Source organism: Syngnathus scovelli, chromosome 17, assembly GCF_024217435.2.
Source record: "Syngnathus scovelli strain Florida chromosome 17, RoL_Ssco_1.2, whole genome shotgun sequence".
Lineage (NCBI taxonomy): Eukaryota > Metazoa > Chordata > Actinopteri > Syngnathiformes > Syngnathidae > Syngnathus > Syngnathus scovelli.
In genome coordinates, this window is record NC_090863.1 from 6280439 (window position 1) to 6305573 (window position 25135).

Below are 25135 nucleotides of genomic sequence, written 5' to 3' on the forward strand. Positions count from 1 at the left end.
ATGAGCAAAAATGATGAACTGAGCCCATTTATGTCGTCATGGTATGTTTTTGGGGGGTTGGAATTCTAATTATATTTCATGTGCAATCTAAAATTAAAAAAATAACTGAATTATAGTGGAATCGTTTTATCGCGGATGATTTTAAAGAAAAATAAGCATGAACCAGTAATTCTATTTGGAAAAGTCATTCAAGTGTAGTATTTATTTTACATATGCAATGCCGAAATAATTTTGAAATGTAATTAGATTAAATTTATACTAAGCCTTTTTAAACGAGGATTATTATTTTATGCATCGTTAATTTCATTAAAAAAAACCTTTTTGTTTCATCTTTGAGTCAATTGTACTATTGAATTATTCCATTGATTACTCAAAATATTTGATTGAAGTTCAATCCAACCAAACGATATACGTATGTATATATTAGTGTTGAACTTCGACCTGTAGTAATTTAATCTACATCATTTCTCACAGTGTTCAAACACTAGAAGACTGTCAAGTGTTAAAAAGCTCCATAATAGTCTTGGCAGCTGTCCCACGGGACTCACTGGGCCCGACGATTACTCCACACGGCCTCGTGATATGAGGCAATTTTTACATGACGACACCTCAACGCCTTGGTCCTGTGAATTAAATCCAATTCCGAGTGTGGTTTTCTCTCGTTAAATATCACGGGGAATCCTGTCAAGACTCACGAAGCGAGCGCGCCAATAATTTTCTCATGGGAAAAACCACACGCCTCAGGTCTTGTAGTTGTTCTACAGATATCGCTGTTTTTATTAGCAGGTGTTTTATGTGTTCGCTACCCATTGCTTTTGTGCGCAATACCCGCTGGAAACAAAACGATAATACGACTAAATTAACCCATTAATTATAGCTTATTTCTATCAGTTTTTAGCCAAAGCCGTTTTCGTAATTGAGTCGACATCACAGCCATTTCGGAGACTCTGGTTTTAACTGCTGATTAAATTGCGAGCGGACCGTCTCAAAAGACCCCAGCCCCCACCTTTGCGAAAAGTGCAATCGTGATTCGTACTGCGGCACTGCCGTGTTTAGACCTCAAATGTAATTGCGTGTTGATTTTCCAGGAACGCAGCGGCGTTACTAATTAGCTCGAGAGCGCCGAAATAAGGTGTGCGAAAGCACTGAAGACGCTTAATGAGCAGAGACCACACGTAGCCGCTCAATAAACTCCGTGAAGCTGATTGGCTCGAGCAGTAGGGGAAAAAAAACCATGGTACCCTCGGGTGAAACTGAACTTTGAATGTTGAACGAAGGCGCTGTCCGTCGAGGTGATGAAACTGGGCTGTAACTGAGATTGAGCGGCACGGTCGTCGTTAAATCATAACAAATTGCGCAAGAGGACATTTTGCAGAAACCTGATGAAATAGGAAAGGATAATCCAAACTCGCTAGCTGCTAGCTAGCCCATGTGGTCTGACCTTTCGCTTACTACTTTCCTCTACGGGCGTTCATACTCATTTTTCGCTTGTCTGCTGCAGAGGCGGAAAAATGTTATCGGGTCTGTCATGTCGGCGTGCGCTCTCGATTCTTCCTGGCTTGGATTCAAATTTCAGTTTGTTAGTGTTTTTTAACCTTCGCAAGTCAAGACTTTGTAAGTAAATCGGTGTGAGCGTGATCTGTTCGCTGATGGAGTTGAGGAGTTTCTTCATGTTGTTATTTTAGGCGAGGGAGGGAGGGAGGGGCAAGGGGCGGTCACATATTCCTTTTAATAATGCAATTTAACATCAGAGCGAAATGGAGGTGAGCCATTTGTATGCCCGAGAGGGAAGACCTTGATGTGGTGGAGAGGCAGATTGCTTCATGATGATTTGAGGTCATGATTTTTGGTAAAAAAAAAAATTGTCAATGATTTTTAAGACATCCTGCAGATAGATTTGTCCCCATTTTCAGCATAAAGTGAGCTGCTTATGGAAGCATGTGGCTGATGAGCACAGCAAAGCTTTTTAAGAAAGAAGTGTGGAGGAGGTGACAAATGCTTTTTTTTTTCTTCCATAAATATTCAATTGAAAAACAGTCTCCACTTTGTTATCCCCATGATGGCGAGGAGCAGCTCGACGCTTGTCTGCGGTGACCCTGCGGCGCTTCCAAGGTCAGCGCATTCACGTCGAGCGCGGCTACGGAGATCAGCGTGACTGGCCTGCGAATGTTTGTCAACCAACCTGACATTGGCTTTTATGAAAGGACTTGTTCAACTGCGGGCTTTCAAAAGTCTCTTCTGTCCGCATCACTTTACAACATCAAAATGATTCCTAATTTTTAAATAAAGTGGTAAGACTTTTCAAATAGTTTTGCTGGCTAATTAGAAGAAACCTTCTGCCTCTTTTTTTTTCGTCTTTGTTTGCTTGACTTTTTTTTTTGGTCACCCTTACTGTGTTTCTCATTGTCCATCTGGCCCGGCAGCTCTCACTTTGTCTTATCTCGGCCTCCATCATTTGGCTCAAAGCCTCAAAGGCACCAACTGTTGTGTGTGCTTTCAATAAACCAACGCGACTCCGCAGGCTTCAGGGGCTCAGCATTCTGGCCTTCGTCGAGCCACATTGGAGAACTTTTGACCGCCATCTCCCTTTCTTTGTGTGGAGGAAAAAAAAAAAAAAAAAGCACAATAGCTGCGAGTGTTTTTGATTTGCGTTGGAATAATGTCAGAACAATGTTGTGAATAATCAGCATTTTCCTGGAACATCCTAAAAACACCTGTTGGAATGTAATTTACTGCATTTTTGAGTGATCCATCAAAAGATCGCTTCAGATAGATTAGGTTCAAAGTAAAATTCACTTTGAATTCATATTTTGATTTATGTGCCGTGGCGTTTGTTTACTCAACTGAAGATTGGTGGAGTAAGTTTTTGATTACTTTTTGGATCCCGATTTAAGTGGCTTTTTTTGCTCACTTTTTATTTTTAATATTTTGTGGGTCCCAATTTTAGTGGCTTTTTTTTTTTTGCAACAATTTTTGCTCACATTTTATTTTTAATATTTTGTGGGAACATTTTTCAGTTTTTTTGAAATCACAATTGTAAACAATTTTGTCTACCTAATAAACAATATTACATGATAACGTGTATATTTTTCAACCCTTGAATAACAAGTCAAATTTATGTTTTGCAAAACTAGCCGGCAAGAACTTGCAGCGGAGTAGGCGGAACTAATTAAATGCATAGCTCCCCATAACATAAACATTGTGGAGCTACCAGATGTCAGTTGTGAAAGACGCCGTCTCCACAAAATGTAAAAATATCTTTAATACTGCGAGGGGAACACTTTCACAACATTAGCACCGCAATCCATATGAGGGATGATTACATTTAGATAGGTGCTGCTGTTTTGGTTCGCAAAAGAGTTCAGTTAGGTTCAGCAGTTTGCAAGACCCTCGGGGGTCTTTTTGCATCCAACCAAAAATCCAAAAGGCATTCGTCAATGTTAAAGTCAGCTGTTTTCAGTTTTGGGGTTTTTATTGTTTTATTATTCCAATGTGAGCAACGCTACACCGCCATCTACAGCGTTTGCTGTTGTTACGGCTCCTCCCTTACATAGACAGTATATCTTAGCAGCTGCCATGAGGAAATGCAAATTGACTTAGGTTTCTGGAAAAGTTGCTTTTGCTGGTGGAGACGAGAACATGAAAACCGCATCTCAGATGGCGCCGTTACATTCGTGACGTCATACGAGGAAAACTATCTAAGAGCTGTTTTTGCTTTTTTTCCGCCCAGTTTTAATATTTGGAGAAAATTTTCGGTGAATTTTTTTAAGACCTTTTTGGTGTCTTTGGTAATTTTTCATAATTTATGGTTTTGTGAATTTCTGTGCCCTAATTTTGTTTACCATTTAGATGAGTTTTTTTTAACAATTGTTACTTTTGGGTAATTTGTTGTCAATTTAGGGAAAGATATTTTGGTTGAATTTTTCTTCACAAAGATTACAATTTTTGGCATTTTGGGCAAACATGTTGATTTCTTGTTCACAAATTTTGATTTTTTTTGGGTTTGTTTGAAAAGTTTTGTTCCCAATTTTTTCAGCAACACTTTTTTAAACTTTTTTTTTAAGAATATAAATGAAGAGTCGTGAAAGACAGAACATCTGCCCATAAGTGCCAGCTGCATTCAGTTTACTTTTTCTTTTACTGTTGCGACGCTAGCAACCCTACACCGCCATTTACAACTGCGGCTCCTCCTCTGTAACATATATCTTATCAACCGCGATGAGGAAATGGAAACTGACGCCTGATGTTTCTGGCAAGTTCTCGGGTGGAGACGAGGAAATGACACCGCATCCCCCGTGGGGCTTGGAAGCTGCGGTCCTGACAGTCGTAACATGACAAAGGACTGTCACGGGAGCGTCGGGAAAAGAATCCAGGGGGTGTTCGTCAACCGTTTTCTGATGTTCCAGCTCTCATGTGTTACATGTAGGGCATTGGGGGAGGGGGTAGAATGTTATTCAAAGAGTGGAAGTTGAATCCGTCTGGTTTGTCTATTTCAACTGGTGTGAGAGCTGCACTTGGACTTGCACATTAGTTTTGGGCCTGGTCCCACTCGATTATGTATGTATGTGCTTTTTATCTGCCCCCCCCTCCCTGCTTGGTGCTGACAATTGAAAATAAATTAACATTCCCCAGGCTTTATTTTGGTCTCCTCTAAGCCTTTGGAGAAAAACTCTGAGGCGAAGCCAGGAGGGTCAGGCCGTACTCACAGGCTGTCAATCCTCCTCGGCGACCCTTCCGCCCCTTTTCTTTTCGCACCCTCCCGCCTCCGTTTTTCGGCATTCCCTCTCCCACCGCTAAGCCTCCTTCCCTCCTTTCACCGGACGCCTCTCCAGCTCAAGTGAGGCCAGGCTTTGTCTCTCACGTTAAGACATGCGGGGCCGTCTCCCCCGTCCAGGCAGTTGTTTTAATTATCGTTTTAAGCGCCCACCATTCCTCTTTTTTAAACGTTGATCTTATTATTCCTATCAGGTGGACGTGAAAAATTCACCACACGCTGCGACGTTTACCATTTATCTCAAGCGATGATAGATCCCCCTGCTCGGATTACAACTGGAGACAAAAGGAAAACAGATGTCGGGAATGTTTGCGTATCATTACTCATTTTGTTGGTGGGTTTTTTTTCTTTTCTATTTTGTGGTGTCATTTTTAGACAAATATGCTGTTAATTGAAATCTCAAGGGGCTTAATACAGTACAGTATGCACTTCTTTATTGAGGGAACATAAAAAATTGAATTACTTTTTATTTCATTGGTCATGTTATTGAATTTATTATAGTTAGGCAGAAGGCACTGATAGTAACTCATAAATCTTTGTTAGCTTCAGCTGTCCGGATAGCGATTAGCAACAATATGAAACTTTGGAGTCATATTGATGAGCTGCTCGTTTGTAATAAGTAGATTAGCATTTTCTATTAATCATGGTCTTGGCAACTCCAAAATACTACTTTAGAGATTTAGAGATTTATAGCACAAGTGGACAGACAGGAAATCGCCTGGAATTGATTGACGGATTTATCACATCTAGAAATAGTCAAACAAAATGAAGTGCACTACTTCTTTCGGTCCCTTTTTGGTGTAAAATTTTACCAAATTTTGGAGGGTTGCTAACGAAATTGATTACGAACGAAAAACTCTTCCTTTGTGTTAGCATTTAGCATGTACACTCATTAGCTTAATATCCATTATGTCTTACCTATAACAGACTAGTACTGTTAGTATTCATTATCTTAGCCTTATTAGCTTTTTCTATTTTCTCTTTAGTGGCTGATAAATTTTGTTGCCAACTTTACAAGTTTTCAGTGCAAATTTCCAAAATTTAACATAAAACACTGACTAGTTCTGTTAGCATTTACTTGTTCATTCGTAAACCTGGTATGTTTAGCTCAATTCCATTTCCTTTGAAGTGAGCAAGACATTAGCTTTTCAACACGCTTTGCTGATTCACATTTCAGGCAGAAATTAAAAAATCTTTTGCGGCAGGGTGAACATGGCAGCCACCGGCTCAATTACCTCTCGCTTTGCTTTGAATAACTCCAGTCTGGAATGAACCTCAGGTATGATGCTCACTCCTCATCCCCCTTTTTGATGTGAAATGATGTCACTCGGTGCTTTATGAATAGCATCACGATGTTAATCATCTAATCCCATTTCCTCGAGTCCTGCTGAAACCCCAGCAAACAAACAGTATTTTATTTAAATGCACTTCGGCCGGCTTAAAAGGGAGAAAGCAGACATGTTACGCAGCAGGGTGATGTTGCATGCGCCGGATAATCGGGAGGAAAAGGACCCCGGGGTGGCGAGAGCAAGCCTGCATTGGCTGGCTCTCACCCCCTGGTGTCTGGAGGGGCTCCTGGGCTCAGCAGGCCGGAAGGAATGGGGGACGGCCCCTCGACAACTTCCCCTCTCCTCCTGTCAGCTACCATTAAAGTAAGCACGTGGCTCCCAGCGGGGGGCCTCATACTTGGAGATAAATGGGCATGTGCATATGTAGGAGGGAGAATTGGTGCCCTGCCCGCCGCTGAACTGTTGGTTTACCGCTACGATTTGACAGTTGAGCAGCCAACGCGGATGGCAAATGAAACCATAACCACCCGAGTTGAAGAGATGCCTTGGCTGGAAGTGGGCTGCCTTGCTACCGGGGCATGATCAAAACCAAATATCAATAAATGAGCCCTCTGTGTCATGCTAGTATGGCGATCCAGCTGGCAGTTGGACCTTGATCACTTAGGATGACTTCAGTGGTGACCTAAAATGTGCTAATTTGAGGTTTTATTGGGCTTTAGTTTGAGGTGCCAAAAGAATTTGGCATTAAGGCGTAGAGAGTCTTATGATGGAAATGTAGAAGGTTGGAGTTGACTGTAGTGTATACCACCCAAAATTTCTCATGCATCCCTTTGGAAAATCTGATGAAAGCCCTGCCTTGGTACGATATTTTGTTGAAGTTGTTCCTGGGTGTGTGTAGCGCTTGACACGTCTTTCCAACACTTTTGTTACCAACTGTTGCCTCCAACATCAAGGCGTCATCCATGAAATTATGTTCAATCGCTAATTGAAGATGCTACAAAACCTTCAATTAATTACGTAGACATCGTACAATACGGCGCCTGCTGCCAGTGTTAGCGGCTAACTGCTAGCAAGATTTGTCAGACTATTTTTTTTTTTTTCGTCCCAAGACTATTTTTCAAACTCGGTTGAATTGACTCAGTAAATTTAAATGCTGACGGCCATTTCCTACTTATCAATTTTTAACAAATGTACCTTCAAAATCGCTATCATGGTCCCAGATTTACCAGGCAAACATATTTTTTTTATTGATACGAATACTCATTTTGGGGGAGATAGAGAGGCTCCCGTAATCAAATTCTGCTTAAATAAAATCTTATGCTGGCACTGTTTGCAAATACACCAAATGCGTCCCATTGTGATTCAAGTTGCACATCAATAAATTTTGTCAGATGAGTAATTTGACATCCAAAGGCGACACTCGGGGGGGTAAGAAATAATCACGAAGGTCGATGGGGCTTTGACAACTCGGATGTAGCTTGCTGCGTTGGATGGCAACCACACGGGAATAAACAATACACAAAATGTAAATACATTTATGTATCCCTGGAACGGGATGCGTCTGTGTGTGGCATTTGACTGCTTCTTGCTGTTTGACTCCAGTAAGCAGCTTATCGGTTTGTTGTGTTAGCTTGTCACAAGCTGCAACCTTTTGCTGCTTCTGCAGACAAAGGCCTGTTTTTTTTTTTTGGTACCCGCTCGCACTACCCTCGATAAGGAAGAAGACAAAAAAAGTAAGCTCACAAAGCAGTCGTGTCTGGGTTGCCGGAGCGACAGCCATGTTTTTTGTTTTTTTTTTCACTCATCTTCGTCAGGAAAACGAAGGGGAACGAAGAATGAAGCATTCATTTGTGATGCGTTGGCGTGTCTCATAAAGGTGCCAAGAACACCATCTACTTTGTCTTGGCGCTGGCTGGTTTTCAAGTGTGAAATGCAAAAGTTTTCAACTTCATTCCTCAGTCTTTTTTATTCAGCCGAGCAGCAGGTGAGGGGAAGGTGTTGCTAGGATGAAGGAGATGCGCAGTTAGAACGCTGAGAGCCCAATAGCCCCATTAATGAGTCGTACAAATTGGAGCTCTTTATTTGAACCCTCCTCTTCTTCATCGATAGAACCTGACATTTTCTTTTGGCCTTTCCCAGGAGTGCTTCAGAAACTAACTTTGCTGGATTGCTACCAAATTTTGAATCTGAACAATCAATCAGATGGTCGAATTTCAGTCTAGCAGCGATGACACAAACATGAAATTATTAAGGCGATATGGTTGGTTAATTCGTAAGATGTAATTGAGCTTATTATCTAGGCATTCAATGGCAAGAAAGATAATCTTCCTAAAATGAGCCTACGTACCTAAAAGCAGATCAATCCAGACTTTGGAGATGTTTGGAAGCACCGCCGCCGAGTGTACAGCTGACAGCCGAGCGGACGTAACACCATTAAGAGGCGTCAAGTGTGCAAATGTTAAATCCTGATTAGTGTTCTGCGATTAATGCGGACAAGGCATCCGCGTTCAAGTAAAGCCCGATGAAACATGGCACCGCACACGGCATCGTAAATCCGCGGCTGGGATTTTAATTATGACATCACTGGCCAATTTACTCCATTTCAGCACTGACTTTTCCTTTTTTGTATTCCTGCAGATGCAAAGATGACCGGTGATGCTTTGCAGAGCACCACCACCCGTCGTTGACTTTGCTCCAGCTTCCTGATCCCGCCTCGGAAAACGCAAATTTTATTGGACGGCTTGCCCAACGGGGTGGGGGGGACACAATGGCCTCTTCGCCGTGGAAGCGTCCGGCCTTTTCATGCCTTCTGCTTCTTCTCTACTGCTGTCACTGTTCACAAGGTGAGTTACCATGGTGTACAGTGTAATAACAATTCAGCTAACATTTCCAGAAGTGTTTTTATTTATTTATTTATTTATTCATTTATTTTTAATAGAAATGCGTTGAATTTGTAAAGGCTGCACACAAATAAGGGACTGAAGAGCTGTTCAGCAGCAAGGTTGCGTTTGAGTTCTACCTGAAATGCTTTCATCCTTGAAGATGAAAAGGTGTTTCAAATGTGTTGCGTTGAACTCATTAAAAGAGACCTATGCAAGATTTACTGCAGAATGTGTTTGAACATTTATTTTATATTGCCACTGAATTACTGGGCTTGTTTTGCCCGGGTGTTTTTGTCTCGTGAAATTAGCCCGTCCCTCCAAATTGGGGGGTGGGGCTTGTGTTGCCGTGACCACCAAAGATAAAGTTAGCAGTATGTAACCAGGCAAGTAAGCCCCTTTGTATTTTAACGGACGTCGTTAGCTAACGCTAACCTAGCACCCCCCCTCCCTTCCCCACTCCAGCCATTTTGAGAAGCCAAACCCCCCCCCCCTGAGGAAATATTTCTTTGACTGCCGCCCCAATCAAATTCCTCGCCGGATGTATACCTGTCACCATCAAAAGCGAGACCCTTGATTTGGTGCCAGAGCCATGAAAGGAACGCCTCTGTGTTTTTTAATTGTTCTCGGCAACATCCAAAGCCTTCGTTTCTGCCTCCTTGCTTCACTTTTTTGATGGCAACATTTGGCTGTAATTACAAGGATTGTCACAAAACACTCCCGTCTGCTACATGGCCATCAAAACCACCGATGCCGCCGCTCGGGCCGCTTGATGACGATCATTACACCTCCCCCACCCCTTTTTGTTCCCATTGTACCGGCAACAAAGTCAGGCAAAATCACACGCTTGCGTGCCGAGCATTGATTGCGGGTTATATCGTGCCTTCTCTTTGAGGCAGCTTGCTTTTCGATTTGAATTCAGTCATTGTCTTTTTTTTTTTTTCCTTCTTTTGATGGATTTATCGCTGGATGCGATGATAAACCAGCCGCCGGAGCGGTCTTTCATTGATTTGTGGATTTATTGACGGCAATACGTCTTACACACAAATACCGTGGCGGCTCTCGAAGAAAAGACGTCAGCGTTTGGCTTCAAGGTTGAGTCGAGCAGACCTGGAGAAACGTTTAAAAAGACAGAAAAGCGCTTGGGTATGCAAAAGGACCCGGTTTTGGATTACGTACGTCCGACGGCCCCTCGGTGCAAAGAACGCACATTAACCGTCGGTCGATAGGGAAGGAAAACAATATCGGAATCTATCTGCTTTGTGTTCACCTCCAGCTGGTTGTAGCCTAAAGATTCCCATGCTGAGCTGAGAGCCCCTTCAGTGTTTGCTAATGACCTCCTGCCCCTTGAAAGCAAAGACGATAATCAGCTTCTCACCCAAAACTAAGCTCACACATATCACTTGTATTATTCTCTTTGACTAGCCAGAAAATGGAGGCTAGCTTGAACTCACTGTTGCACACACACATGAGCTTTTAGAACGATCAAGCCGATTACAACAATTGAAGAAAAAAAAAAAAAAATATATATATCCTGGGCTTATTAAAGTCAGCTCAAGATCATCTTTTAGAAACAAGCAATAATTAATTCATTGCCGACTTTGATCCAAAGACGCTCAATACTTGGTTCTTGTTAACGTGCGTCCAGGTTCTGACACTAACCTAAGTGGAAAATTGCTAGGTGCCGCCTCCCCCCTTCCACACGCATTCCACGTCAGTCCATTTCTATAGAACCTGAAAAAAGCTGCCAAAGTGGTGTCTTTTTATTGGAGCCACTTTTCATGCTCGTGCTAGTACAGTGTCTAAACAAACATTTGCCCTTTCCTCCACCGTTATGGCACAACAATCAAACCGTTTGTTATTTAAACACCGGAGCCGAGCAAGAATGTGAACAAAGCCCGCAGGAAGTAATCCCCCCTAAATCTGCCCTTTCTTTACTCGTAAGACTCCGATTTCAACATTCATTGGCTCACAATGGCTGCGTGCTGGTGCACTTGTGGCCGCCGCCGCCGCCGCCCTGCCGTCTTTCATCTGCGGACCCAAACAGACCTGGTACCAAAGTTGGCGTTCGCTATATAACAAACGGCACAAGAATGCGGCAGAGTGTAAATAACGAGAGTACTCGAAAGGAATTTAAACAGACGTCTCCATAAAGTCACGGTTCTCCAAAGTCGTAAGCGCAAAAGTACCTATACTTAACATTTAATAGACTCTCGTGGCTGTAATAAATGTGATGGGGCAAAGATGACGTCCATATATTTAGTATGAGAGCAGGCCGCCGTTTGGTTTCTGGGTCCGACCCCGAGCGAGTCCGCTTTAAAAGAAAGTACTGTATCCAAAATCCAAAAGTATTGCTTTGAAACTTCTGCATTTGTATTCAGCTTGCTTTTTTTGTGGCTGTATTAAATATACATGAAAGCTAAATCCAGCTGCTTTTTGCTGTCCTGTTTTTTCCGCCCCATTGTTTGTCAGCGCTTTAAAACCAAACTACAATTACAGGAAATAAAATGCCATGTGGCGGTTGAACCTGATATTATGTTTTTATTTTATTATTTCGGATTTATTTCCTCCGGATGTAGTTTGCAAGACAGGATGAATTTTGCAATGCTGGGACCAGGCGTGTGAAGTTTAAGTACCGCTATATCTTTTTTATTTATTTTTTTATCTTTTTTTAATTAACAGGAAGCAAAAGTTTTTCAGCCTTTTTTCTCACTGCCTTTGTACGTCCCACGTTTATATCTTGCTGGCTTGTCACCAGCTCGCAGGCATTTCATCCCCCAAAAAGGTGGTAAAGGTTAACAAGACTTTTTTTTGTCTCAAGCGGTGCCACGCATTGTGCCCATTGAAGAGCCTCCCTTGTGCCACGCTGGTATTTCCAGTTCCCGGGCCTCCTCTTGATGGGTGGTGGGGGACTATTGTGCGCTAAGTCCGCTCTGGCTCGAGGCCATACGTAGCCAGTCTGTCGTCCATTGATATGCTTGGCTTGCCATTTTCTAATACATATTGAGCGTCGTCGGCGCCGCTCCGTGGCGGGGCGATCATGAATTATCGGCCAAACCATGGGAGAGTCACAGATGAGCGGTCAATCTGTGCGCTGTGATACATCATGCAACTGGCCGCTTTTCAAGACAGGAGGCGGAGCTTCATCGTGCAGATTTAGTACCATGTTGAGACGTTTAATGATTGTATTTTTACCCTTCTTTTATTTACTCGTACGATTTTGTCAGACCGCCAGCCAACACGCAGCAATAACAAGTAGCCGTTTTAATAATAGCCGAGCCAGACGGGAAAGTTTTGAATCAAAACACCACGGCCGATTGAAATGAGGCGGAGAAGAATCTCCGGGAGGAGGCTTTCGCTCCGACTCGGAAGGAAATGAAATACGCCATCCACGATGGGGTCGCCCGACTTTTACGGCAGCAATTTGTTTGCGTTTAAGCAGGCGCAAGGAGCAATCATATTTCAATCCGGAATTTAAAATCGAGGCTCTTTGCCCCAGACCTCTGCTTTTATTATGTTTACACCATTTCTTGTTGCGAGGCCTTCGTCTATCAGGGTCGAAATTACATTCTGTGACAGTTTGATTCCCTCTTAATATCACACGATCCGTCTCGTAACAAGTTGCACAAACATCCGAGCGGATGCCTGCTTCAATCTGTTTGGTCTCCTAAAAGCTACCCGGTGCTTGTTTTTCTCCCCAGGCAGTCTAATTCAAATAATAGATGAGTCCGGCTTACAAGTCGAAAAGTAGTTTACTTGGGAATTTTTGTATTTGTGAGTCGCTGCAGGGTTCAGCTGTCATAACACGGCCACGCATTCAACCAAGAAGGAAGAAGAGATTTAAATATCTTTTTTTTTTTTTTTTTTTTTTTTTTTGCGGCGCAGGCAAACCTTTTGCTGCTGGATTTCGATTTTTTATATGTATATTTAATACAGGCAGAGTTAAAGAAAATAAAGATTAACATTGCAGTACTCATTACCTGTGTGAAGAAATAATGCCCCGCGAAATCCGCCTAGTAACAAGCAAACACCTGGCTACAGAATCGCAACGGTTCTCTTTTTCAGCTCGCTAGCTGAATCGCTTCTCGAGCACTAATGCAGAGTCGCGTTCTTATTCTGTAGCCTCCCACCTTATTTTCCAACGTACGTAAAAATGTCACCTGCGGAGGAGGAGGAAATGCCATAAATAGAAGATCAAGATGACTTTTATGCATCTACATCTGCTTTCCTTTCACTCCTTTCTTGTAATTGGTGTGTGCCGCTACGCGTACTTAGATATGAATCTAAAAAATGCAAGTCGGTTTCTTTCTCCGTCCGTCTCCAGCAGCTCGTTGCGTTGCCCCGCCAGCAATGAATGCAGCACTGTTGCATTCACTGTATTAGTAATCTCCTCAGGCCGGGAGAAGCCTGTGCCTTGGAGCATGGCTGGACTTTTTTTCTTTTTCGCCCAGGAATTAAATGTCACCTCAGGGGTGGGTCACCTACAAACAAAGGCCACCAGCCGATTTGCAGGTCTAAACAGTCTTAGATAAGGAAGCCCCCTCCTGCCGTGGAGGAAATTGAATAAGTATGCCTGCTGCATGGAAGAAAAAGTGCAGCACAAAGAGCAGTTTTGTTTGCCCGACGCTATCGCTGTTGACCCTCTCGTGTAGCGTCTAGCCCCATTGAGGCACAATGGCCTCATCCAGGTTGAGGGGCAGGAAACTAGCCGTCATCAATACAAGATCCTCCCTCAAATGTGAATCTCCTTATCAACGCTTCCGTATCTGGAGCGGAATGCCGGCGGAAGGGAAGCGGGGCAAGGTCATTGCGCTCATGTCAGTCAAAGTGGGCAGCGGCTCACAGATAGTGGGAGGGGTGGGAGGAATGTGTTGTCCCCTCCTCCCCTCCCCACCTGGCTGAGACTGAGCGAAGTAAAATATAATTTGTGTTAGGAGATTTTTATGCACTATGCAGTCTTAAGTACCGTATTTTCCGCACTATAAGGCGCACCGGATTATAAGGCGCACCTTCAATGAATGGGCCATTTTAAAACTTTGTCCATATATAAGATATATACATTTTTCCCGCGCGCCGGACTTTGGACACGCCTGCTGTAGTGGCTCAATATTGGTCCATATATAAGGCACACCTGATTATAAGGCGCACTGTCGGCTTTTGAGAAAATTTGAGGTTTTTAGGTGTGCCTTATAGTGCGGAAAATACGCTATTATGAGTTTTGGCCCCAAGCGTTTTCTATGCAGATCGCTAAGGGACATCCGTAAATGTGTCCGCCCATAAACCAAAGTGTAGAGCAGGTCCCAGCGGCAAATGAACACAGGCAAGGATGGATAGACACTTAACAGGTCAGTGACATTTACTTGAGTCCAGATGTCCCCCCAAAGCGGGCCGAGCTGTGAAAAAAGGCAGCACGCATTTCAATTGTGACTCATGAAGTGACGACGGAAAAGCCGCCGGCCCAATGTGTACTACATGTGTTGTTGCTTTGCCCTTTTGCGCTCTCGATCTGCATTCAATTTGTGACGTGTGCCGACACCCCGGCGAGGAGGAGGCCGGCTGAAGCGTGAAGACTGCGCCATGAAGTCAAACTCAACCACCCCGCCTTCCCCATTCCTACATCTTCCCGCTCCATCCTCCGCCCTCCGGGAAGTTACCTTGAGCGGAAAATCCAGCTGGGTTTTAAGTGGCGGGGCAAAAAAACACAAGCTTGAAAGGGAGTGGAGGCCCCGATCAAGCCTGTAAGAGTATATCCACGCCGTACTCGGGGGAGTTTGCATGAACTCACCTCTTTCGGTGCGTTTCATCAACTCCCCGCACAAAAAAAAAATAACGGCACGGATGTCGAGCGAGCAATGAACTAATTCTGTCAGGATGGCATTCGCCTCAGAGCATGTGAGCTTTTCATCTACTGAGCTTTGTTTCCCTTTCAGCTGCTTAGCCTCTGTGACAGTTATTTGTCTCCGTGAAAAGGTTTGTTTTTTTCCGCAGACAGTAACACGCCGTTGAATTACCGTCGACTTTTTCCTCCGCTCGACTGACGTGTCAACGGACCGCACGGCGGAAAAAAACGAATCGTATCCGGGTTGACTCCCGGACAGAAATATTCTTGCGTTAGAAATTAGGTTTTCGGGGACCAAGTTTTTAAAAAATATATATTTTTTTCATTTATTTATCTTTTTTAGGATTTTGACCCATAATTTTGGTAGAATATTATCACTTTTTTTTTATTAAGGATTTTGACTCTTAATTTAGGTAGAATTTTATCACTCATTATTTTACTTTACAATTACCTTGACCAAAATGATCATGTTTATTGAACATACAGTAGTAACAAACAAATATTAGATTTTGATCAGCCGTTCCTGATTGGTGTTGATGTTCAATCCCCGCCATATATGTATGTAGAGTATCAGAGCAAAACAAACACAAAATGATATTGTGGAAAAAGTGCAGTGTCTCCTTGCGTCATTTTGGAAGGGACTGGAAAAATAGCATCACTCTTAAATGATCATAAAATTCTTACTTCACCAGGCGTGTTTTCCCTAACTCTGAATCAAATGTTTTATGATCATGATCCATGGTGTCATTGCTTGGCCTGGCTTCCTGCTCCAAAACCATAAAATTGGTGTCATTGTAGAGCTGTGCTGTAATATCCCATCATGTGGTATTAAAAACACATTTTATTATTTTTTTTGCCTGAGTCATTGTCAAACTTTGACTTTGAATGTCTCACTGGTAATAGGAGCAACGAGGCTCGACTCGTGCAGCTGCTTGGACCGCTTTAACGCTTATTTTCTGCCTCAACAACCGCAAGTGCCCCCAAACACAAAACACCCGCCCGTCCGCTCGCCCCCTCCCTCCCTGAAACTCTCTTACAGCTCAGCGTCTTGGTTCTCTTCACCAGCATTCCCCAACAGCATTTGAATTAGGAAACGTCACGATGTAAAACATCATAGAAGGCAGCGTTGCACGGAAGCCCAAATGGACAGGATGGATTTGCAAATAGCAGGTTTCTATTTTGGAATCCTATCGCAATCTAGAGTGCCTGATAGTGGCCGTCTGGGAAAGGGCGGGTGCGGCTGCGGCTATTGCGGTCTTGTCTGACACCGTCTTTAGAAACAATTCCCAACAAGACGAGCCCGGAGCAGATGGATTGAAGTGGCACTGCAAACGCGTGCAAAATGTCTGCCACTTGAAATATTGTGTTGTCGGTATTCGAAAAGCAGGTGTTGTTTTTGCCCCAAATCTCCTGGCTCATCTCACACCTTGCCACCGGGCGTCATTCACAACATGGCTATGGCGGGAGAATCCTCACAAAAATACACATTGTCTGGAAATACAAAACCTGAATTGAAAAATGTACCAAATCAAGTTTAATCCCCACCGCTAATTGATGTTAGCTTATCCTGTTAACCACCGGTAGCCAGATTGCCTGCCACTTGTAAACAAAATATCTTTTCCACATTTTACATTCCATTAGTGCTTTTCTCATTATCTTGGTTTGAGAGTAGACATTTTTTTTCGGATAGTGTTTTCACTTTGATGTACCGACGCACATTTCAGTTGCCGCTACTTTGTGCCCCTACTAGCAAGAATTCAATCATGTTTGTGCTACTTTTTAAATTCCCCTTGGAAATCTCCATTCCAAAAGAAAAAAAAAAAGTTACTCCCTGACCACTCCGGATATAGGATTATGGAGGCATTGCTGGGCCGTTGGAGGCCAAGCTTGACTCTCAGATCTCCTCTTGGGCTGCCAGAATTATTGTGAAGCAAACAACATAAAAAGACAAACAATCTTCAAGTGCCCCCGCTGTGACCACGGCGGGGGCGCTCTTATTTGACTAAAGGCTACACCCTCCTTTATGGGCGCACAAGAGAGTGTCTCCGTCAAAGGAACAATGGGGGCCAGACGCAGGGGGAAACGGGGCCCATTTGCATGCAGCTGTTTGCCGTTTCCAAGACCACAAAGGCCAATCAAAGGAAGCTTAATGGGGGATGACAAGCGTCAAGCCATTCTTCTGCACTCCGTCTGCGTTAGTCCTCGCCGCTCTGTCTAACTTCCAAAAACTGTCCCCTTTTTTTTTTCTAAAACAAAAAAAACTTTCCACTCGTTCTTACATATCCGTAGGCGGTTCGGCTGAAAAGGTCGGCCATGACTCCACCCAAGATGAACTTCCCCAGATAGTTGCGCGTCACAGTCCGGCGGCCTCGCTAGCCAAATGGCAACATTTCGACATTCATTATCATTTCATTTCACCTTCGGGGCTTTTAAAAGCACCACGGTGCATGCGGGATGTTTCCGATGCGCTCATCTGAGCTGCCGAGCCGCTTCCAATTTCAAGGGTGTTGATAGAAAACAAAATATGAATTAGGAGGGGGGATTTTTTTCGGCAGTGAATTATAGTCTGTCAATTGAAGAAGTAAGGGGGGGGTGGAAAGAAATCCCTGAATGCAACATATTGAGGAGCGTTCCCGGGCCTGGCTTGGCTCTCTGTTGAGCTCAATAGAAGGCTTAGCAGGCAGGTCAGAGGGAGGAATCTGAAAAGCTACTTTGCTCAAGTCACTCACTGACCAGAATGCATGATAAGGCTTCATGTCAACAAGGCCACCAATCGGGATCACAGCCAATTATAGCCAGGGCAAAATGGTTACCATGGAGATTTGACAAAAGCCAGAATTCAATTCCCTCGCTGAATGTGTAAATTTGTGTTAATACAGTACAATACAACTTTATTTATGTGGCGCATTTCACAATAGCTGCATGCTCTGGATGGTTTCCCTTTGTGACCTTCTGTCACCTGCCATCAGCCAACGTCTCCAAAATTGAGTCGTTAAACAAAACGCCAGACAAAAAGATGTTCATACGTCAGTGGGATGCCGGAATTTTGCGTGCATCACCCTGCTCGCCTTTTTTAAAGTCTCGGTGAACTGGAACGCAAACAACCGGGAACCTGCCAGGACTCGAGGTAACTATTGATTCCACAACTAGAATGACTGCGAAGGTACAAAATCTTTTTCCAAGTCACCTTGGAAGCTGTTCATTATCTTGACACGTTTTTACTCTAGATTTGCACCAAAAGATTCATTAAATACCGTTGTGGTTTTATTTGCCGTAATCTTGACATCCAACCAACCAATCAAATGAGGTGAAAATGACACCCACTGTTTTAGTGCTGCTGTTTTGGGTAGTAACAGTTAACTCCTGCATGTCCACGGGTGAACAATAGCGTCTATAAAATGTGACAGTTACAGTTAGGAAATGGAGCGCGTCCATTTATCCACATGAACGCACCCAGTCGACTAATTAGGGACAGTATTGTCCAACCTTTTACTGAGACATATTATGCACCGTATATTGTTAAGCCAAATCTGTCCCTACTCGGTCAAGTACAGGTCAACAAGAAAGTCGTTCATGAAACAGAGATGAGGGAGAATCAATTTGTCCTTTGGATGGCGAGTAACCTCCCCCTAATTGATGCGGCCTTAGCCTCTGTCCAGTATGATTCACGTGGGTAAGGAGGGAAGAGGGCAGCCGAGGCGAGGCAAGGCACTGAACTAATCAATAGCCGGGCCTCCGTTGACGACGGCGTTGCCATCCGAGCTCTGATAGATGTGTCGAATCGTTAGCGTAGAGCCCCGAGAAAAGAGGTCACAAAGGCAGGTGACGTAGGTTCCCTCGTGCCGCGGATCCCCTTTCGAATTTTAATACCCTGTGAAATGCATTCCTTCCTCGGCTACTGTGATAAAGCCGTCAGTCCCTCCGTGAGGAATGGCAGACGTGGTGATCATTAGTCTGGCCGCTTAAGCCGCTGACTCCACTCTGTGTTTTATCAGCCGCCATCCTGCTCGGGTTCTGCGGATGCTGCGGGTAATTGTGGTTGTTATTTGGATAGATGGACTGACCCCGCAGCTCCCCACGCACTGTTCGGCTCGACCGATGTCTGCTAATGAGGTGATAAACAGCGGAGCTAAGCACAATCCACTTGCACCCGACGCACATGGTGTTATTTTTAAAGAAGGAACCATTGGCCGAATTCTCGGCGGGATCGACGCCTTTGGTTAGGTTAGGACTTTGCTGCAAAACGCAAGGTCTGTTTTGGGAGAAATGCAGCCGAAGCGTAAATAGAACTTGTTGACAACGTTTTGACGGCCATTTTGAATGAGATTCCTAACCCCTATATAAATATACCTCCATAGATGCTGCTGTTTTGGTTAGCAAGCAAGTCAGCAAATGGACACTGCTGTTAACTCACATTCTCTCAAATGATAAATAGAATCCTCTCGCCTTAATGTTACTTTCAAGAAATGCTGGCCGCCTTCCACCCAGTTCCCTCCATCGTCTCTCCGGCTTTTTGTTTTCCACCGTCTACGTTTTGCAGACATACGTTTTTGTCACGGCGACCGACGAAATAACGCCTGGGCTTTTCGAGAGGAATTTCAAGTAGGAATCACTCGGAAACTTTGAGCGTTTCAAGCGACGCTAATTGCGTCGGTCGGGCTGCCGCTGTCAAAAGCGTGAGGGTAATTAGAGTGAGGGGGCAAAATGAACCCGAGGTGGTAAGTGTTGCTGCGTGACAAAGCCGGGGTTAGCCAATGGGGCTGCGCCAGAGGTAGCAGACTGAAGGAAGGGCTAATTAGGAGCGAGAGAAAATACCGACGCCGGCTGCCCCCTCGGGGGCCCACCATTCTCGCAAACAGCGGCGATTATTGACACTCCACGCAGCTCTCTGCTTGCATTCCGTAAGTGGAACACATTTACATGTTCTACTTACGTAGACTCTACCTAATTGTTTTTTGTTTTTTTTTCCCTTCAAATCTTCTCAGAGTTGCAGGCAGCTGCATTTTTTAAAAACTTCAAATCATTTCAACCCCTGATAATAGATTCCCTTTTTTCCCTCTCTTCTTTCTCTGTCTCTCTTCCTCCCTCCATAGCCCAGTCGGTCTTTGTGAAATGGCATTTTATTATTCAGACAAGAGAATACTCCATAATAGCCTATTTCACTCTAATGTCCTGGAAGGAGGGTCATTTTTGCAATGAAAAAGCTCATTTTCTCCCCCGCTTGGTGCACTTATTTGGCCACACTCACATCCTGGCTTTTTCCCTCGTGTAGATTATCCGTCACGTGGACTCCACTTTTATCTGACAAAGCTGTTTGGATGTTTGTTTTTACAGTTTGTTCTGCTCTTTTCTCTTCATCCAAAACAAAGCCTCCCTCTTGATGTGAAATGTTAAGTCATCGATGTTTTTTTGCGTCGTGTGTCCTCTCAGGATTCAGCCGCGCCGCCCTGCCCTTCGGCCTGGTCCGGCGGGAGCTATCATGCGAGGGCTACGCCATCGACCTGCGCTGCCCCGGCAGCGACGTCATCATGATCGAGACGGCCAACTACGGGCGGACAGACGACAAGATCTGCGACGCTGACCCGTTCCAGATGGAGAACGTCAACTGCTACCTCCCCGACGCCTACAAGATTATATCACAAAGGTTTGTGAGAGGAGACGAGTGGAGTTTGTTTGACATGAAATGCATGAAACGTTTTTTCCACCCCCCTCTCGGTATAGCGGATGTTTTAACACGATACTTTCTTCCATCAACGAGTTGGATCTCGACAGGATACATGAAGTCGCCTCTCTCGTCCTGTCTTTTGTTTTCATTGACATTGAAACTCTTTTACACAGAGATCCTGCAAAACACAATTGAGAGATGCTGTGTTGTTAACACAGAACCCAACAAAGTTCTTTCATGGACCTGCATGTAATTCCAGCCTTCCATATCCAGTGGTAAACATTGCAGTCATTCATTTGTGGTTGCATTGAAATTCTTTCCTCCACCAAAACTGATGGGATTAATTCTCGACAGGCAGGAATATATGCGAGTTATTAAAATTAGTGCAACTCCCACAGACTGTGAGTCACCCCAAAGCCTCCTAATTCCCCATCTGGGGCGGCGAGTTTGCTTTGTTCAAACACTTGTACGCCATTGAAGTGGCTGTGCCTCAGGTAGCAGGCAACGCTCATCACGGCGCCTTTCATCCCGTTTAGCCTCTCACAGGATGTTGCCTTGCTGTCAAGCAGCGGCGGCAAGACTTCACTGCGCCTCTCCCCCTCCCCCTCTATTTTTAAAGGCCAACGGATGAAGTATTCATAAATAGTAACCAGCAAAGTTCAGCTTGCACGCACCGAGCTCTGTCCTCTTTAGCCGTCTTCTCGCTATCTCCCCGCCTTTATACGTGACGCCGCATGGGAGTAGAACCGAGCCCCGACGTCTCAACCCTGTCCTTCAGAATGGACACCTCCAGTGCCCGTTTTCTTACGGCATCTGCGCCTCGGTACACACCTCATCTGTCGACGAGTTACACTCTCGACCGCGCTTCAAAAACAATATCCCTGACAAAGTCTCCCTCGGGAGCTCGGGCGAGAAGCAACCATTCGGATTCACCCCGACGATCAGATTATCGAGATCAAAGGGTGTGACCGTCATCACGATGGCAACAGCCCAAAAAGCTTGGCTCCATTTTACTCTGTCTTCCTCTGAGCTTTGCAGAAACTAAAAACATGCTGTGGCCCGGCACTAAAATGATCAAGTACTCCAAATAGTGTGTGTGCTCGTTTTGTAATGCCGTCTGGTATTTGCTACCTCTTCGCTGACCCGCTCATAAAGCAGCTGAATGAATCCTTTCCCTGCCTGGTCAGAGGTGTAAAAGGACAACTGAGATTGAAAAGGTATTTTTTTTTCTCTCCTCTCTCTCTCTCTCTCCACCACGAGAATGAGCTCAGTGCAATTTAGCCGCAATCACATGCAATAGTAGCCAAGTAGGAAGAGCTGAGTTTGATAAAGCGTGAAGATTTTTTTTCCCACCTTAAAAAGAACATTTAATATTCTTTAAGTAAGCCATCGAGCTGTGTAACACTGGCGAGGGTATTACAAGTGACGTGCCTAACGTATAGGAAGTCTCGGCACGTAGTCAAGCGGCTCCATAGTGGCGCCGTGTTTCTATTTGCATCAGACAAGATGTTCTCGAAAGAAAGTGGCCACTGGACCTAAGTTTCATCAGCAGATTGCAAGCGAGAGACTAGATGAATCACAGAAAGGCGTAGAAGTTGAAAAATGATGCTGAAAAGTTATGTTTTGACTTTCACATGCATCCTGGCCCTGTTGTCCCAAACAATCCCATTTGTTAGGCCTCCTGAATGACTAATGGCTCTTTTAAACATTCCCTCCAATGTTTAAATGTACATGCGTGACAGCTGCTGACCTTGTGAAATATTCATGTCGGCCTCCTATTCCTATATCCCCCCCCCCCCCCCCCCCCTGTGTGTGCGCCTCAGTTACACTTGCCCGCATTATCCCCCTTTACCATCACTCTGCCTCAAATGAACTCGTTTGAAGTGCAAACGTCGCCCCCATCCTCACTTTTCCTCCCTCTCTAACTCCCTTTTCCTCTTAACTTGAACTTTACTTGCACCTAAAAACATTTGCAAAAAAAAAAAAAGGCAAAGTTTTACAATTGGCACGGCGCGCCGTTGCCGATCTCTTCTCCCATTGATGAGTTTTCTGCACGCGAGCATGGGGGAGCGTCTCTTGTCTGTTACATGTCGCAGCCACCTGCCGTGTGATGCTTTAACCAATCTCTTCCCTCTCCATAGACGCAGAGGAAATGCCACCGTTAATACTCGACATGCCTTGAGCTGCTGTTTTTCATGAGCTGCTATCTATATCGTGTGCACACGACAGCCCTTCTGCTGTGCTGCCTCCAAGTTTCCCCATCAGTCATAACACATTTAAAACTGATTAAATACCATTATGTTTAATTACTATATGTGCAAGAACACAAATTCTACACAAGGCCAGATTCTTAGATTAGAACACACAAATTAGAAAACATATATAACACTTGCTAGCTACTAGCTAAAACAGGATGCTGATAATTCTTATTAATCAACACCAAACTGATGAAATTCATAAATGCTGTCGCATAAAATCTGAATCAAAGTCTCTTGTTCTTACCAAAAGTTGCTTGATACATGAGAACAAACTTTTAGATTAAAGGTTTGGCAGGAAACTAGCTAGCAAGCAGCTATTACTTGACTTAACATCTACACTCCTTGATTATAATCAACAAACAGACTCACTCAAATGTACAACAACAGTCGGAATATCTAATCGCTCTTTTATTAATGCAACTGCTCGGTGCCAAGGAACAAAACTTTCAGAAAAAAAAAGTTTAGCTAGCGAGTGGGTATAAGAAAAGATAATGTAGCAACCTTCACTCAGTGTTCAACAAACTGACTCATGTATGACAACCACTCACAGAATATCCACTCACAGAATCTTTTATTTACGCTACATTCCTCAGCACCAGGAAAGCATTCGTGGAAAAAAAAAAAAATTGCAGAAAGCTAATGCGAGAGCACTCAAACTAACTCAACTCAAATCCTTTGTTTACAAAAAGCGACTTGCTACCTGACCGAGAATCCTCTCAGTCAATTCTTAGGGTGCCGATGTTGAAGGTCTAGCACCCCACATCATCGTAACGCCGCTCACGACCGCCATTTGTGCCTACTGATCTCTCTGCGGGTGATGACATCTGTGGTCAATCTTGTCTTATTCCCTCTAGGTGCAACAACCGTACGCAGTGTGTGGTTGTCACTGGCTCCGATGTCTTTCCCGATCCATGCCCCGGCACCTACAAGTACTTAGAGGTCCAGTATGAGTGTGTTCCCTATAGTAAGTATCACCTCCACGATGAATGACGAATGATGTTACTGATGTTGTTGTTGCTACTTTGTATTAGACGCTTGTCGGAGAGCGCGCCGTGTCAATTTGTGTTTGGGTGCCAACGTGTCAAGCTGCACTGCGCTGATGTAATTTTAAGGCAGTTATTGGCAATGGCTCACCAAGGACGACACTGGTAAAATATAATAATGAGGGAGTGGAGGGGGAAAAAAAAATCCACTTGGGTCACAGCTCGTGATGGATATAACGTAACTTAATTTCAGGTTGAAACTGCTACTTTCTGGTGGGTTCAAATATGTATCTGAAATTATAGGTGTATTAATAGCACCAAAAAAAAGATAGTTTTAAAAGTATTTTTTCATTTTTCATTGATGATCTTTCAATCTGGGACAGTTCTGATTATCTGTGAATTAAATCAGCCGATGTAATTACTATTACATGGCTTAGTTGTGCATTTTTCATTTTTAAAGCTGGTCACTAACAATCATTTTAATAATCGGTAAATCTGTAAATTTTTTTCACTTAATTTAGGAATCAGATAAAAAAACAAAACAGAAACGGGACATTATTTTCAATTAATGGTGCAGAAAATGAATGTTGCCATTAATTTCAGCCTAGAACGCTACCGTGCAAACATCTACTCTGTCGTTTAAGGATCGAAATAAGCAATAATTCCTTATCTTGGTAAATATAATGACGCGCTATATTCATAGTGTCACTTGTATTTTGCCAAATTTCCATTTCATACGTCCCCATTCAATTGATTTTAGTGGACCTTCGAGTTGCAAACGGCATCTGCGTTTATGACGAGAGTAAATCCCGCTTGAAAGCTTGTCTGAGACGAGTTTATTAGAGCATAGCCGAGGTTCATGCGCGCCCCTGTGAAAGTGCTTAGCGTTGATGAATTGTAAACACTTGTACGAAATATCCATTTTTTTTTTTCCTGTGTGCGTGTGTGTGTCCCCTTCTTTCAAACAGACCTCCCTTTCACCTTCTGCCGCTAACCTCCTCTGCTGTCTAACCTGTAATTTTTCACGCAGCCTTTCCTTCTGTCCAGCAGTTCTGCCTTGGCGTTATTATAACATTGTGCGCCGTGGCCCCATATTTTTTTTTCAAAGTTTGCATCATTAGTTTTTTTTAGACGCGTGAATGTCGAATCGCTTTCGCCAGTTTAAGACATAAGGGAATATGTGCATGACTGTTCATTAACTAACATCTTGCGTTTTTCTCCCCCCCCCACCCTTAGCTCCTCGTTCCCCAGTTCATGTCACGGTCGCATCCACCCGCAGCTAATTCTCTCCTTGTACCTGCCAGATGACTCATGATAACTTTTCTCTCCCTATTTTACTTTTTTTTTTTTTTTTCTCTCCTTTTCACCGCCCAAAAATAGAAGTGGAGCAAAAAGGTAACTAAGTGGCTCAGTCCACCGCTACTAACGTCCTTCCCTCTGTCTTCTTG

The 25135-nt window shown here is 43.9% G+C and overlaps 1 protein-coding gene across 11 annotated transcripts in view; it reads left to right on the forward strand.

Moving 5' to 3' along the window:
• LOC125985293 (adhesion G protein-coupled receptor L2) overlaps positions 1 to 25135 on the forward strand; it is a 68982-nt gene that overhangs the window by 10690 nt on the left and 33157 nt on the right. For 7 of the 11 annotated variants that reach the window (XM_049747966.2, XM_049747965.1, XM_049747969.1 and 4 more), the window contains 4 exons: positions 8701 to 8906; positions 20212 to 20425; positions 23559 to 23668; positions 25068 to 25082. In XM_049747966.2, coding sequence (XP_049603923.1) covers positions 8831 to 8906; positions 20212 to 20425; positions 23559 to 23668; positions 25068 to 25082 — 415 coding nt within the window. In that variant the 5' untranslated portion in view covers positions 8701 to 8830. The remainder of the gene's footprint in view (positions 1 to 8700; positions 8907 to 20211; positions 20426 to 23558; positions 23669 to 25067; positions 25083 to 25135) is intronic. The other 4 variants (XM_049747967.1, XM_049747978.1, XM_049747976.1 and 1 more) reach the window with 1 other exon arrangement.